Here is a 16,427-nt window from a genome sequence, read left to right as displayed (position 1 = left end):
AAAAAAAGCTGAGAGAAGTGGTTACAAAACAATACTTTAACCTTACCCAAATGAAGACTGTTTTCTACCAAAAGAGCAGATAAGGACAGACTTTCTGAGAACTCAGATGGAGTCTGGTGCTATTTCTTTCTTTTCTGACACCTTCTGTCTTTACCTGCTGCAAATGAATGCCCACATTCTCCTAACTGCTGCGTTCCTCACACTGAGTGTGAAATGCAGGTTAATGTTTGCTTCAGCTCATTCCTTTCTTGAAAGGAACATTATCTTTAATGGCTGCTTGCGTGCCTATCAATACTACAGCAATATTTTACATTATTTTATTTTGACAAAGCATTGCGCAAAAATAAAAATAACGTACTAAATTGCCAGATCCAGAAACACCTATTCAGTTAACAAAGTGTAAATTTCTGTCTGCTTCTTTATCAGGTATAACTAAGAGGGCTCAGAGAAAACCTGAACACTTAGCAGGAGTGATGAAAGAGTGGCTTGAAATTTGGAAAGATTAGCAAGTATGAGAGTAACAAAAAGGAGGATTTTACACCATAAGGGTGATATTATAAAGTTGGAAGATGAATTTCAGGAATTTCCCAGGCTGGATGTGGCTCTGGGCAGCTTGGTCTGGTGGTTGGCGACCCTGCACACAGCACGGGTGTTGGAATTAGATGATCATTGTGGTCCTTTTCAACCCAGGCCATGCTATGATTCTATGATTCTATGAAAAGGTTAAAAAGATCAGTGCAATAACTACACTTCTAGTAAAAAAGCAGCTTTACTAAAAATGGAGTGTGTAAACTCCTGAAAATTAAAAAGCTTGACTACCGACTTTTTGTTGTTGTTGTTTTAAGCTGAAGAGTGAATTTAAACTATTTGTACCTATCACGTATGTCCAGCAGTGCACAGACACAAAAAAAATAGCTCTCACCTTAAACCCAATGACAGTCCAGTTGACCTTTAAGTCAGAATGATAAGCTTTCTTAAGTTCTTTGCTGTACCTTTGCTTGCTGCAAAAGCCACTTTGTGGACTTGACCACTGACAGAAATCAATATACTAGCCAGCAATATTTGAGATCTGAAGACCTCACTATCTAAAGCCAAAACAAGACACGAAACATTTCTACCTCTCCAACCAAAAGACCTCCTCTGTGAGGCTGCAAACAATGAACAGAGAGTTGTTTAGAAATCAAAAAGTGAGATATACCATTGGTTTACAATGGTTCAAATGAAGAGTGTCGGCTGTTGTCACTCCTGGATCTGCTAAAATACTGAAATGAAAGAATATTTAATTCCTGGCACATAGTGACACAACTGTAACATTCAAGCAGATACACAGAGGGAGAAAAAAAATACTTTAAATACTCAAGTTCTGCATCATCCAGCACTGCTACACAAATGGTAACACAGCCACACTACATGCTTCCTTCTAATTACACCAACATACTAATTACACTAATATTACAGAAGATGCATGAGAATAACAAATAAATTTTATTTCCATTCAATATGCAACAATTTATGCAAGGAATACTTTATAAAATACAATTAAGTTTTTTTAAAAACATTGTGTTGGATTTTAACAAGAACATGTACTCCCATTTCAACCGAAAAGTAGAGTTCTTCTGGTTCTGGCCTCTTCACACTAAGGCAAATTGTATTCACAAATGCAAGCTGTGCATGCACAATGAATAAAGAATTCAGACCCATTCTTTCCAGCATCTCAAACACCTAAATGCCCAAAACACTTCAAGCACCCAGCACTCCTTGTGAAGACAGTAAGGATTCCGTAAGCGAAAGAATAAAGAAAACCTAAAGTACAGCAGGAGGAAGAGGTCATATATTTAAGTTGCTCCAAAAGTAATACCTCCTACTTCTTTCACAGGAACAGCAGAGATACAAAGAATACAATAACATTACTTGATGGAGCACATTCTCTGCTACAAAACACCATTTTTCAACATAGTCATCACCATTAGCCATGCATATTCATCAGCAATGAACAGGAGCCTGCACGCTGCACTCACTGAAATCTGCACTTCTGCTTCACAGCTGCTACGATGGAGTTGCTGCTAGGAAAATGTTGCCCATGCAGTTAAACTTTCACTGTGCTAGCATCTGCTGTTTGGTCACCATTAACATTCAGCAAGCATCAGTGAATGCCAATGAGAGCATTTTTTTCCACATGGAAGAATTCAATTACAGAGCTTTGCTTCATATGCACTTCCATGTCAGACTGCCCCTCTGCTGCCACTTGTCACAGAGCAACAAAGTGTGACACGTATTGGTGGGAAGGGTCAGCCTCTCCTGCCACACCACCAACCTCTCATGCTGTGGACCAACATGATAAAATAGGAGGCACTGCTTTTGGAGCAGCCCTCATACATTTTCACATACAATGATTTGACAGCTGACATGCTGTGCACACACCTACATGAAATACCCATGTTTCTTTCTTAGATAAGCGAAGCTTCACTTAAGATTGCTATCTTGTGTCTTTTCACTCTTACTAAGTTGTTTTATTACAAATCCCACTGAAGGTCACAGATTGGGTATGCCCTGTACTGTTCATTCAGCTGCACAACAGTGATGCACACTGAATGCTAGCAGCACCAAACTTCTGACAGCCAAAAGCTCACATCTCAGAGAGCAACATGACCACGATATCTGTGACATGAGAAGCAAAGAAAGCAAAGATAGCATAACCTGAACATTCAAATGTGTTCTTTAAAGCTCCCATTTCCATATGATTTTCATTTTGCAAATCCAAAATGTCTGGGAAGATGATTTGCCTATGACGTGCCTCTGCCCAACACTCATCAGGGAGAATGGAGGGAAACCAATTCTTTCCCAGCTTCAGCACTCTCCTGCAGTTCATGGAAAGGGTATGAAGACATTAGCAAAGCATTTATCTCCCACAGCTAACAAGTCAGATCAGAAGATAACACACATGACGCACTATCTGCTGGAAGGGTGGCAGACTACTGTGAAGATGACAACACCTCCAATAAGCAGATGGCATAAATCTCAATGGGGCAGGAACACCACAAATGGGTCTTCCCTGTCCTGCTGTCAGGGGTGTTAACAAAGCAGTACATCTAAACCCTGTGAAAAAAACCCTGTGAAAAAAAAAACAGCCAGCTACTACTGCAGAACTGGGAACTGAATTCTAGAAACGCTGGCTATCAAGTCTCTGAAATTCTCCTCCCCTCCGAAACAGTCACACACGGGGATGTGAGAGCATTTGATTTCTTACAGTCATCCAGTGCTAGCTCCTCAGAGGAGCCTCTGTCTCCTTCAGCATGCAGGGTGGACTGTGCTGCACACTAAGATGGGCTGCATCACATCAGGTCCTTGTTTCTACTAGTGATGGAGAGCAAGATGAAGGTGGGTTATCAGGTCAGAAAGGAAGTGCAGCACAAAAAGACTGCTTCCCATGCACAGCCTCTTCTCTATGCTGTCTGTCACAAGGAGATCCCCATGGTGTGTTCACCACTTTCCAGACTCAGCCTGGGGCTACGATACCCACCTTGTCAAAGATGACAGCTGCAAAGCCAGGGAGGCTCTCAGTCCATGCATGTGAAGCAATGTCAGAACACCACGCTTACTGGGGGGGGGGAAAGTGAGCAGACCTCCACTTGGAATAACACAGTTACCAGTGGGCTCCTGTGAAACTGCAGCTGAGGAAGGCAATGGAGTGTGTATAGAGATCAGTCACCTCAAGGCTGTCCACATCACATCCTGGAACAGGGCTGGAATGAAGATAACTAGCAGTTTGATTCCTTCAAGCAACAGTCAGCCAAGCTATGGCAAGCACAGCATTTACTTATCAAACTCATTTCAGAGAACAACTGAATAAATCAAAGTGTCATGTAAGTGAAGGCAGTGGCATCTGAACTTTGAAAACTGGCAAGGGGACAACTGTGAACAAGAAGTGCAAATAGATTCAGGGTGTGTCTTGCAAATGACTCTTCTGGAGCACTGTGGAATGTGGTTTTATAGTGGGCAATTTTTCCAGCATGAAGTCTAAAAGCCGAGATGAGGTTTCCTTTAAGATGCATGGCATGCATAAAATACTTCTAGTGTATCTGTGTAAAATCTGATCACTTCATCCCTGAAGAGACAGCTGAGTACAGTCGGAGTAGGAATTTGTATAGCATGATACCACAAAGTGTTATGAGTCCTCAAGCTAAGTGCACCTTAAAGCCTTGAGCAAAACTGAAAGAAACTGCTAGCACAATCTCCTAATAGTCACATCTTCCAGTTCTTCAATCACCCAATAGTTGCCATCTATGGAAAACAGTTTACTGCAAATATCATGAAATGGGCAGGATGACACTATTGTTTCTGAAGTCCTCAAAGACTCAGAAGGAATTCCAAACAACAGAATTCAGACTGGCTGAAATCTGGGAGGACAACAAAACTGCTGATATCTACACCTCAGCGCCCAACAGTATCTGAAATAACAGCCAGTGGCTACAAACACTGACAGAATGCCACAAAGACAAATGTATCCTGTGTGAAATGCCCCGTCTTAAAATTAAAATCTTCCCACTGTTCTTATCACAGAATGATTGAGATCGGTGCTATCCTCAGTCATCTAATTAACCACATCAGGAGAACTGAGAAGACATTTTACCATGCAGATACCATTCAGCTCAAGTCAACCTAATACATAACATTAGAAAAACATGCAAAGCTCTGACACGTACCTGATCTACTAATTCTGTCAATCTTGTCCGTGCTAGCAGAAGAGATTCGGAACCGTGGGCTACTCTGATTTGAGGATTCAGAACCTGCATCAGCAAATGAGTCTTCAACTGTGAACAGTATATCTTTCACACACTTGTGACACAAGTTGTGTTGACAAGGAAGGATCAGTGGGTGGGTGAACAACTCCTTGCATGCTGGGCAGATGAGCTCTCTTTCAAAATTTTTGGTAGCAACCTTTGACAGAAAGAAGAGAAAACCAAGCAGAAAGCACAAGCTGTAAGATACTGCATGATCACAGAATGATAGAATCATGGAATGGCCTGGGTTGAAAAGGACCACAATGCTCATCTAGTTCCAACCCCTTGCTATATGCAGGGTAGCCAACCAGACCAGGCTGCCCAGAGCCACATCCAGCCTGGCCTTGAATGCCTGCAGGGATGGGCATCCACAACCTCTTTGGGCAACCTGTTCCAGTGCCTCACCACCCTCTGGGTGATGTTGTCCCTACTCATGTCAGCAAACCCCAGCTCTGCAGAATGATGGTTGGTTTTAGCTGTCTTGAGGCGGTGCTCCGCTTAGCACTGCAAACAAATCTTTATTAACATTTATGAGAGCACTCCTTGCAGCTGAAAAGCACACGGCTTCTATGCGAACTTGGCTGATCTTTAGGTTATGCCTGCATTGCAGGGAAGGAAAGAAGACGTGTAGGATTAATTGCACCTAGAGACATAGCAGAACAAAAGCAACCGTGCTTCTTAACAATAGCAAGCCACACATTTAAATCGGCTTGCTTGCTTTTCACGAAGGGAAAAATGAAAATAGAAGTGTCCAGTTGGCCGGACAGCCGGTTTCCTCGCCGTGCAGCTCGCTGGCGGGCACCAGACTGCCGTGGTTTGCCCAGGGCAGCAGCTGGATCCGAACACGTCCGGGACCATGCGGGCGGCAGCGCAGCCCCGACGCGCGACAGGCGAGCCGATCCCAGTCACCCGTCACCGGCAGCACGGCGCTGCCCACCGCCGCCCCGCTCTCAGATCCATTTGCAAATAACCTCCGAGCCGTCTAACAAGTAAAGGAAAAAAAAAAAAAAAAAAAAAAAAAAAGACAGAAAAATACAAATATCCCAAGCGCGGCTCAGCCGACGGACCCCGGACAAAGCCGCTCCCCCGAGCTCCGTGCTCACCTCCGACTCTGGCCCGTCGCCCTCCATGCCGGCCCCTCCTCCTGTCGCGGACTCGGCGGCGGCGGCGGAGACCGCGGGGACGGGACGGACCGCTCCTCTCCTCTCCCCTCCGCGCCGCCGCGCCGGCCGGAACCGCGACAGCCCCACAATGGCGGGCGGCGGGACGCGGTACCTGGCAGCCGCTGCGCGTCGCGGGGGGCGGCCACGCCCAGAGACTGCGGGGCAACGGCCGGCCGGCAGGGGGCACCGCGGAGTCGGGCTGCTGCAGGGTTGGCAGCGGCCGCGGTCAGTGGCCCGCCGGCTGAGATGGGGCATGAAGGCAGCGGCGCGCGCCGGCTTTAGAGCGGACGTTAATTACCATCTCCTGTACATCAAGATGTGACAGGGATGAGAAGGCTTCTGAAGCCCTGCAAGGGTCTAAGCTGCCCTCCTGCATTCATACCTTTTTACCTTGGTCCGCCCTAGCCTCGAACTACTGCAGCCACCGTGCCAAAATCCATATTAGCTCCAGGTTACAGGGAGAATAGAACAGTTAGGGTTCTCTGCTACGTTAGAGAAGTAACAGCTGGAGTCATGGCCAGAAGGGATTCCTGCTGCTCTTGTTGGCACCTGGAGGAGTTGGTATGAGCAGGGTGGCTGCAGCTAGCTGTTGTCAGCTGTTTTCAGGTGCACAAATGTACCACCTCTTCTGCTAATCTTTTACGTCAGCAAATCCCTGGGAGGAGGTGGTTCAGCCACCCCGTGCAGCCCACTCCTGCTTGTATCAGTGGGGTCTGGCTGGGAGCAGAGTCACACCAGACACCCGTGAGACCAGCACACCTCTGAGCCTGGAGAGAGCAGGGCCTATCACCATTTGCTCTCCTCCCTAGGGTTAGATGGCACTCATTAATTCCAACAGTAGTACAGAGCAATTCCTTAAGTGTTCATCTGCATTAATTACCAGTGCAATCCAAACAAGGATGAGATACTGGTTTTCAATTAGCTGCAAGAATCCTACACTTGTACTTGGTCACTGACCAGGATTCTGCTGTATGAAGCAGCACAGTGCTGCCCTAAATAGCTCAGGACATCCTGGCAACAATTCCATTGCCTTCAGCATTCACTTTTGAGGCCATTATCAAGCCCTTAAATCCAAATTTTCCAAGACTGCTTTTCCTTCATGCTGCTTTTCCACCCAGGATTCCACTCCTGAGCTGCATGGTGACTGGCAGCAGAACCAGTGTGTACACAGCAGGAACCTCAGCCTGTGAGGTTTGTTCCTGACCTATTGGACAGAGCAGACATTGTCCTGAGAACTGAGCCACCAGAGAGACCCTTTTCCTTCTGAGCAATGGAAGTAGGTTATGTTGGGATGGATGCAATGGGGTTGTAGCACACATTCATCTAGCTGTAAATTGTCTGCAATGGGATCTTCTCAGCCCTGAAGAGCCCAGCCTTGAAGATCACTGTTTTCCCTAGATTTTCTCAGTCATATAGGCTGAACGACATACAGCTCAGCAGTAAGACTGGCTTTGATGCTGCCTGAGAGAAATGTGCTTGCTTTGCCTTGTAAAGGCAAGCACACACACCTTTGCCTTCTTGACGATTGTCCTTCAGCTGTATCTCGCTGACATGGGTGTATCAAAATGAAACTATTGAGCCCTGGTGTTCTGGCTTGGGTTGTTTATCTGCCCTGCAGGGATGTGCTACAGGGCCACAATCTTCATGGTCCACTGGGTTTCCTATTGAATCCCATAACCTGATCAGCTGAACAGAACAATTTTGGAAGGTCACATTGCTGCTGCACACAGATTGCTCAACCAATAAAGACTGTGCTCATCAAACTGCCACAGTATTAAGATAATGCTCAGCCTTGGAAAATATTCGCCTTTGGTTAATGTGTCTTTGCTTTTTCACCATGTGCTGTGTTTGAGCTGCATTCTGCTTCATGTCTAGGACACCTGGCAAGCAACAGCATCAGGCATACAAGGAGAAGCTACAGGCAATAGTCCACAGAGCAGATGCTACTGTGCCCCTCTATCCTTTGTAATCACTTGCTGAGCAAATGAAAGAAATGTCATGAAAAGGCCTCCCAGAATTGTATGAAATTCAGACCAAAATGCCCTTTAGGTCTGCACAGAAGAGTATGTATCTCCTAACAAATATTACTGCTTAGCAGAAATGAAATGTAATAGTTATTTTTAAAGGGTTTGGAATTTAGAAGGTGGATGTGTTTTAAAAGTTTGAATTACAGGAAGCTCATGCGTGGACTCATTTTCTGACACCAGTGGAGACATGGTGTTAAAATTATGAGCAGTACAGACCTGGAAGATGGCGGGGGCTCTCAGAGTTGCTGACAGTGATAGGGGACAAAGTTGGGCTTGTCGTGGTGACAGTGACAGGACCAGAAAGAAAGGAGGGAAGGCAGCGGGGCAGACCAACAGCCTTCAGCAGGGTAAGAGTGGAGAAAATATGCAGAATTTCAAATGCTTCTAAAATTATTTTCAGGAGTTCTTGTGTCCATATCATGTGGAGTTTGGGGCTTGTTTCTGGTAGCATCCATTTTTCCAGATGCATTTTTTTTTCTGGAGAAATATTATTTAAACTGTTTGTTATAAATCACAAACCACGGTGAGAGTAGGAAGAGATGGCAGAGCAGTGTGAATAGAAAATAGCAAAAGATAAAAAGACAACAAGTTTGAGAAGCGGCATTCCCCTGGGGAACAGCACTATGCCATGATTTGCCCTGGTCTGGAGGCTGACAAGCCAAGTGGAAAAACAGTATGACTGCCAGAAGAGATCATGTTCCCAGCCTCCAGGATCTGACATATGGGGAACCATACTCCTGGGACATCACTGCACAGAGCAGAGTGTGGCTGCAAGGTGCTGCCAACATATCCTCTTTCTTCAGCAGGAATACCTTGCATGCAAACCAGCTGTTTAGCAGTTAATGCACGGCACATTAATCCTGTAAAGCTGTGTTTCAACAATTTATTGATGCAGGAGGATGGCAAGGGGAAAACTGGAGCAGTGAGGTCTCTAAGCAATAATACCCTGCCTTCGTGCACATATGGTTTACCATGCAAAAGTGTCCTTTTGATTTATGATGATTTATGTCACCTGAGAAAGAAGCTTCATTGTCCCAGTAGAGTATCTCTGTGCCCCTGGTAACATCAATAAACTACAAAGAATCTGTAATATAAAACCCCAGTCTGAAGATAGTGACATGCAAAAGGAAATGCAGCAGGTGAGAGGCCTCTGCACAGGGCTGCGCAGAGCCTCACACACAGCACCCGTTGCTATGGAAAGTCTGCCAAGGCCAAGCAGCTGCTGCGACTCCTCTTTCCTTCATGAATGTCAAGAATCTCGGGGGATGAGGCTTGGCAGGGTGATGCTCTGTGTGCAAAGAACAGAGCTGTTTTCAATAAACACACATATTTCACTCCGATGTGCTAACTCGGCTGTCTATCGCAGCATATGCTCTTATGGAGGGGAGCCTGACTCAAGCTGCCAACACAGGCTGCACAGCTGCAAGAGACAGGGCAGGCATGCTACTTCCTCACAGGAAATCAGGGGAAAAAGGAGTTTCTTGCCTGAAACCTTTATGATTTTGTGCATTGTTGGCCTGATTTTAGCTGGGACAGAACTGATATCTGTCACAGTGTCTGGTATGATGCTATGTTTTGTTTTTAGGAGAAAACTAATGCTGATGGCATACCAAAATTTTAGTTGCTACTGAGCATTGCCTCACAAAGCCAAGGATGTTTCAGCTGCCCAGACTGGCCTTTCTCTGAGGGCACTGTGAGGGCACAAGGAGCTGGAGGGGACAGAACCAGCACAGCTACCCTTAACTGGCCAAAGGGGTATTCCATACCATATGTCACTGAGCAAAGATACTGCTGCCCAGACAGAGAATACAGTGGTAGAAATACATCACATAGATGCCCATTTACCCCAGAACTGGGCCAGCAAAGAACTCAGAACAACAAGCATGTGAATCAGGCTGCTTGGATTGAAGTGGCTCAGGTAGATCTGGATTGGCAATGTAAGGGCTATCACCTTAAAAAATCCATTCATAAAGTAGATGAGATGGGAGCAAGACCTGGCTATCTAAACTGACCCTAGAGCCCCGGTCATAACTGCTCCCAGGCAAGGAGAAGCAGAGAAGAGAATTGTGGAGGAAACCCCTCTCTCACCTAGCTCCAGGGGTGCACACAAAGTGCTTGGAAGAGCGGTAGGGAACCGCTGGTGGGCACAAAAACTGTGTGCAAAGACATCTTTGGAGGTGACCCAGTCTGCCTCTGGGATGCATCCAGAACAAACAGAATCTTCCCAACAACACCTTTGTTTATCACACATGCTCAAAATGCAGTGCCTGCTTCATATTTTTTAAACCCATCACAGCAGAATCTCTGAATGGAGCAGCGAAATGTTTCCTCTTGGTTTGTTTTTTTGTTTTGTTTGTGTTTTTTCTTTTTTTGTTTTTTCTTTTATTTTTTTACAACAGCAGATACGAGAAGCGGTTTTTTCTTCCCCCTGTTTTTTCTTCCCTCTTTCTGTAAGAAATGCACATGCCAGTTCCCCTCAAAATGTTTTCAAACTCCAAATCATTTCCTGCTGGTGACATTCTCCTCTCCAGCACTGCCTACACCCCAGTTTTGTTTGACAGAAAAAGCACTCAGTACCATGCTGGCATGGTGTGGTCAGTGGCACCGACTGGTTAACATGGGGACAAACTGCCAGAGCAGAGGACTGCTGAAAAGCCTGCTGCCAACTCAGCACCATTAGTTCCGCCAGGGTTCAGCTGGCAGCCTCACAAGAGAGCTGCAAGGGTTAAGTGAGCCAACAAAATACAAGTACTCAAAAATAGAATGGAATGGAATGGAACAACACAGAGAATGGGGAAAAGGCTGCAATGAGAAGGAAACCTCCATGCACCAACCAACCCTCTCCCAGGGAGCCCTGGTCCCTACCTTGCCCCACTCCAACAGCTCCACAATGTACTCGAAGTGGCCATCTCCAGCCATCTCCAGCATGGCACAGCTCTCACCTGGGAGCAGCGGGGGCCCAACAGGCATCTCTGGCACCCACAGCCTAGTCTGGGCTGAGGGTGGGCTTGGTGGGTGGCTGGGTGCTGCCATGGCAGTTGAGTGCTGTTGGGCAGGTGGGCTCGGTGCTGCCTGCAGCCCACAGCTCGGGACCAGCGGTGGGCATGCTGCTGGGCAAAGGGACGGCTCAGATGTGCATCCCAGAGCACGGCGCATGGTGAGGTGCACAGCGGTGCATGGCAGTGTGCTTATCCAGAGGCACCACCTGGTCTGATGGAATTCCAGGCTTTGTTTTGAAAATGCATGCGGGCATACATTTGCACATAAGAACCTCTGCTAATGAAAGGCACGGAGCTGTGTGTGCAGTCTCCCTGGCTGGTGGCATGTCTGTAGGGCAGTTAGGCAGGAAGAAAACTTCTACCATCTCTTTCTGTGTCCCAGGCTTGGTGCTGCCACCAGAGATGGGATGCACACAGCATGCTTGCATGTTGCTGAGGCAGCTCAGTACCTGCTGCTGGAGGAGAGCAGCCCTCAGGGAGCTGCTGGGAAACACTGGGCTGCTCCATCTAGATATGGTGGGCAAAGACCCTGTGGGATGGCTGGTGAATGATGCTGGAAACATGGCAGATGTCGGGCCCTGCTCCACACCTCTCTCCACTGCAGCTGCCTGCACGATGCCATTTCAGTGTGCCATGACTTGTTTCTTCCTCTTGCTGTCTCAAGTTGCCGCAGCAGCAGCTGCCTGAGGTCTGGTGGTGAAGGACAGAGCACCCAGCCCACTGGTCACCAAGAATGAGTGGGTAAGGGGCACACCATGCTCGGCTTCTGATGTCAGGTGGCCTGTGGAGCACATCGCCCCTGGACAGTGAAAACATGTCAAAGGGTCTTTTATAACAGTATAGCATATCCCTTTGAGGCTGAATTTCCTGAGCTTATGGATATGGTAGTAATGCTACACCAGATTCTCTCCGCAGGTTGCTCACTGAAACAATATACCCTTTTTTCCTCGAGAAATGGGACTCATGAATAACTACCAGACCTTTCTGCTACTAGATACTGTAGGATTACATATATCAGATGGCTCATTAATCACATAGTTGTTATTGAGACAGAGACAGGCTTTCAGCATTTCTCACACTGCTTTTCTGCAAATGGATTAGGAGTAAAGAGTCAGGCACACAGGGGACCATCACTCACTTCCTAGCCCATAGTTTTAACTCCATGCAAGGTATTTTCTTGCTCTAATTCTAGCTCAGTAAATGGCACTTGTGCAGGACACTGTAATTTTGGCGGTTAGAAGTGTAGTCAGAGGCAGGGAGGCTTGCAGGGCCCACATCAGCTGAGGCCCAGGCAGCTGCTGTACAACGGCTGTATGGCAGTATTGATGTGAACTTCCTGATAATAACCAGAACTCAGCAACAAATAAACCTAGATTGTTCTGATCAATAATGAGAGGCTGTGCAAAAAGTTGAGAAATTTACAGCCCTTCCTGCTCACCACTGTAGCCTTTCATTCAGTGGCCCTCTGCACTAGAACCTGCTCGCCCAGAGACAGGCCTGCAGCTTGAGATAAGCAGCGCCAGTACTCCAGCAGGCTACCATGCGCTTCTATCAGGCCATGAATTACACCAGTATGGTGAGCTTCCTGCCCTGGATGTCACTCAAGGTTTTCTGCCACACCAAGTGATTTCTGTTTTTCTGCTATACAGTGTAGTTGATGACCAGCCTGGACTGAACTGCAGGGGCTTTGGACGGTAGGGGAGATCTCTGTTTTCTCTCCTTCCACCTGCCCATGCCTTGTTCTGACAGACTGGCAATGTCATAGCCACCACCGAACTGTCCTTAGAGCAGGATGGTGCTGGAGTCCTATCCAAGCTCTCTGTCATTGCAGAAAGATGTAAATGCAACCCTGGTCATGAAGTCACCCAGGGCAATGAGACCACAGAGAGAGTCAGAGGTAATTGTCTGCCCTGCCTGGAATGAAGGAAAGTCTGTGCTCACCTTCCACTCACCTAGCTGCAGGCTGAGAGGGGAAGGTGCACCTGGAGACCCAGAGAGAGATGGACACCTTTGTGTTACAGCTGGTAGCCTAGGGGCCATGATCCCTTTTGGCGACTGCTGCTGCCTTTCATGCAACCTTTGTAAGGTGGTGCTGAGGGACAGAAACAGCTGGGAGCCCTTCACCACTTCCATATAAATCACAGATAGGAAAGTGCTTTTTGTTTTTCTGTCCCTCGTTTCATCTCTCAGGTTGGTTCTTTTCCATGGAACCTGGATATGTGAAAATTAATTCAAAACTTTGGTAATCAGGAAATTATCAAACTCAGAATACAACATGTTTTGATGAACTGAAGCAGCAAAGAGATTTAATTTCCTTCGTATTACATAGACAGGGAGCATCTCCAAAAAAGCAAAGATCCTTGGTCCTATTATCCACGGAAGTAAATGAATTTGTATAGTTTTATACAATGTCATGCAGCATAACACTTATCTTGACACATTGATATGGAAAGCAAATCATAAAGGAAATGAATGTTTCTTGGCTTGTGAGTTGCATTGGTTCTCCCAGGACAGCAGTGATAATCCTAGATTTTCTAGCTGATCTCTTCCATCTGACCTTTTTCTTCTGAATTCATTTGTGCAGCAAAGCCTGATTTAATTTATTTTTTCCTCTCCTGGAATTATGAAGTATTTTCCCATTTCCATAATACAGATAATCCACTCAAACATGCATCTTCAGTAGCAGTCCTCAAAAGGGCAAATCATCTAGTCCAACCATCCACCTACCACTAGTATTTCCCACTGAACCATGCCACTTAGTACCACATCTAAAAGTGTCTTCTACACCTCCATTGGCAGCCCATTCCAGTACTTAATGACGCTTTTGGAGAGGAAATTTTTTCTAATATCCAACCTGAACCTCCCATGGTGCAGCTTGAGGCCATTCTCTCTCATTCTATCCGCAGTTATATGGGAGAACAGGCCGACCACCATCTGACCACAACCTCCCCTCAGGTAGTTATAGAGAGTCATAAGGTCACCCCTGAGCCTCCTCTTCTCCAGACCAACAATCCCAACTCCCCCAGCCACTCCCTGTAAGACTTGTGCTCCAAGCCCCTCACAGCTTCATTGCCTTTCTCTGGACATGATCCAAGGTTCTCGATGTCTTTCTTGTATTGAGTGGCCCAAAACTGAACACAATACTCAAGGCGCAGTTTCACCAAAGCTGAGTACAGAGGGATGATCATCTCTATTAGCCTTATTTTAATCCCTCCCCCCTTCATACCTAGTTTAAAGCCTTTTCAGTGAGCCTTACCAGCTCCTGGGCTAGGATCTATTTCCTCCTTTAAGATAGGTGAAACCCATCCACAGACAGGCCAGGCACCATGTTAAGCTGCTCCATCAGCTAACGGTCCCAATGCCCTGATGTCCCTTTTGATAGTCCTCAGGCATCTCTCAGCAACTCCATCGCTGCCAGCCTGATCTATCTGCAAAAGGTAATAATTAGAGGGCTGAACCAGACTAGAGAGTCTCCTGATAATGTCTTGAAGTAATGAATTCATGGGGGAAATGGATTTGTGCAGATGCACTGCCATCTCACAGGGCTCAACTGTCACAGACAGTTGTCACAAACCAGAGCAGCAGAGAGAGCAGGAAAGGAGATATCATAAATATTGGAAAAGGGTGCCAGTGTTTTTTATTGACTATTTCACTGTATGTTTGGAGATCACAAAAACAAACAAACAAACAAACAAAAAACCCACCATAAAATACACATTTCCAAGCATGAATGCTTTGGATAAGGATTATTGCCCACTTTAACTCTCCTGGAAGTGTTCAGAGACCTATGCACAAGTTAGGCAAAAACAAACAGATTCTGTGTAAACAGTTCATGAATTGTATGAAAATAGCTTTCTTCCATGTGATATTGATAGGAACTGTCACTAGCAGAAGAAAAACTGCCATGCATGACACCTTCTGATGGTTGGAATGATTTTTGACTGATTTTTGCATTCCTCGTTCTGATGGATACTGGCAAAACCAAAAAGATCATTAAACACATAACACTGAATATAGCTTATAAACAGCAACAAGCCACATCACATATTGAGGCATCTCCAATGCTATGTCTGATGGAAAGAAGAGTCAGTCTCACCCTGCAATGCAAAAGCATCAGGGTTTATGTGTAAGGTTTATTGATCCCAAAGAAAGGCAAGTTAATATTCATCAGTTTAATAGAGAGGTACTCACATTACTGGAGTTGGCATGCTGGTAAAGTCTCTGCCAAGTGCTCACTGCAAATGGCAGCCGGCCAGCGGAGTGCCTGCACAGTTCCTTGGTGCTGTGACCATACACATAACAGAAGGAAGCAATAAAGCATCACCTATCAAGATAAGAAAGATCATTCATAGGGAATAAGGCTACTTAATTAGATCTGCAGAGGATTTTCTCACAAATGAGGTTCTTCCAGCTACATGCAGATGTTAGAGGCAGTTTGCTTGCGTTCTCAGATTAACACAAGCCCCTCCTCATGGGCTAGCTGCCTGTGCAGGCTGTGGTCTGTATTTTTGCACGTGCACCCTTAGCCTTTACTTCACATTTCCTTTTATTTTTGGTTGCAGGTGCTCTGGTTAAGGCAAATGCAGTAATATTAAAAGGAGAATTTCAAGTTCACAGTACTCTGGAGGCAGACTTTTTGTTCTCCTATGCTCAGCAAAGGGCAGCTCTGACACGTTCAGCCTTTTTGTCACTTTCAAGTATCTGCAGGTATCTATCTATATCTGTATCTACATAATCTATAAAAATACCTGTATCTACCTATATAGATACCTTGATATAGTTACAGAGCTAAAACTGCATCTGTGTTACATGAAAAACTGTTTGATGCTTTCTTTTCCACTGACCCATATGACACTGGTACAACCCCACACACTCCTAAGAAGCTTTTTAAGGAATATAGGTCAAGTATGCAGACTACTATAAATATTTAATGTATTGAGTATGCTATTATATATTTATACAGAATCATCTAAAGTATGTAATGAATGATGCATACTATGAATAAATAATTGCCATTTCTGCTACAACATTTAATCATATTTGACAACATAAACAATTTCAGGTATCTATGATTTTAACAAAAATTGCATCACTTGAGTATTAATTACTGGTCCTATTGGTTTAGATAATTCATCTAATTAAATCAAAGACAAGGAAATTGGGTGAAGACAAGGGAATGATGAGCCCTATTGACATCTCTGTGGTGCAGCAGCGTGGCAGGGGGATGTTTCCCCTCTGATGCAGCTGCAGTGCACTGCTCCCACCAAGTCACAGCTGCTTTCATTTGCTGGGAAGGAAAGTCCAACAAAGCACGTTGCTCTGCAGGGGGAGGATGCTTCCAGAGGCTTCCTCGAGACAAATGCTTCTCCCACCTGTTAGAAATATTGCATTATTTTCTGCCTTTCTACTATTTTAATCTAGAGCTGGGATGGATGAAAAAAACTGTGAAAAAAAGAG

General features: G+C 45.6%; 1 protein-coding gene across 1 annotated transcript in view; it reads right to left on the bottom strand.

Moving 5' to 3' along the window:
• The window catches only part of LOC104915361 (E3 ubiquitin-protein ligase TRIM36), a 77,559-nt gene extending 71,509 nt beyond the window's left edge, over window positions 1-6,050 (bottom strand). The window contains exons 1-2 of the mRNA XM_085214108.1: window positions 5,885-6,050; window positions 4,704-4,938 (exon numbers count right to left, since the gene is read on the bottom strand). Coding sequence (XP_085070234.1) covers window positions 4,704-4,938; window positions 5,885-5,911 — 262 coding nt within the window. The 5' untranslated portion in view covers window positions 5,912-6,050. The remainder of the gene's footprint in view (window positions 1-4,703; window positions 4,939-5,884) is intronic.
• Window positions 6,051-16,427: the final 10,377 nt, after the last annotated feature.

Source organism: Meleagris gallopavo, chromosome Z, assembly GCF_905368555.1.
Source record: "Meleagris gallopavo chromosome Z, MGAL_WU_HG_1.1, whole genome shotgun sequence".
Lineage (NCBI taxonomy): Eukaryota > Metazoa > Chordata > Aves > Galliformes > Phasianidae > Meleagris > Meleagris gallopavo.
The sequence above is the reverse complement of the archived record's forward strand: the minus strand, read 5'-3'. Positions and strand labels throughout refer to the sequence as shown.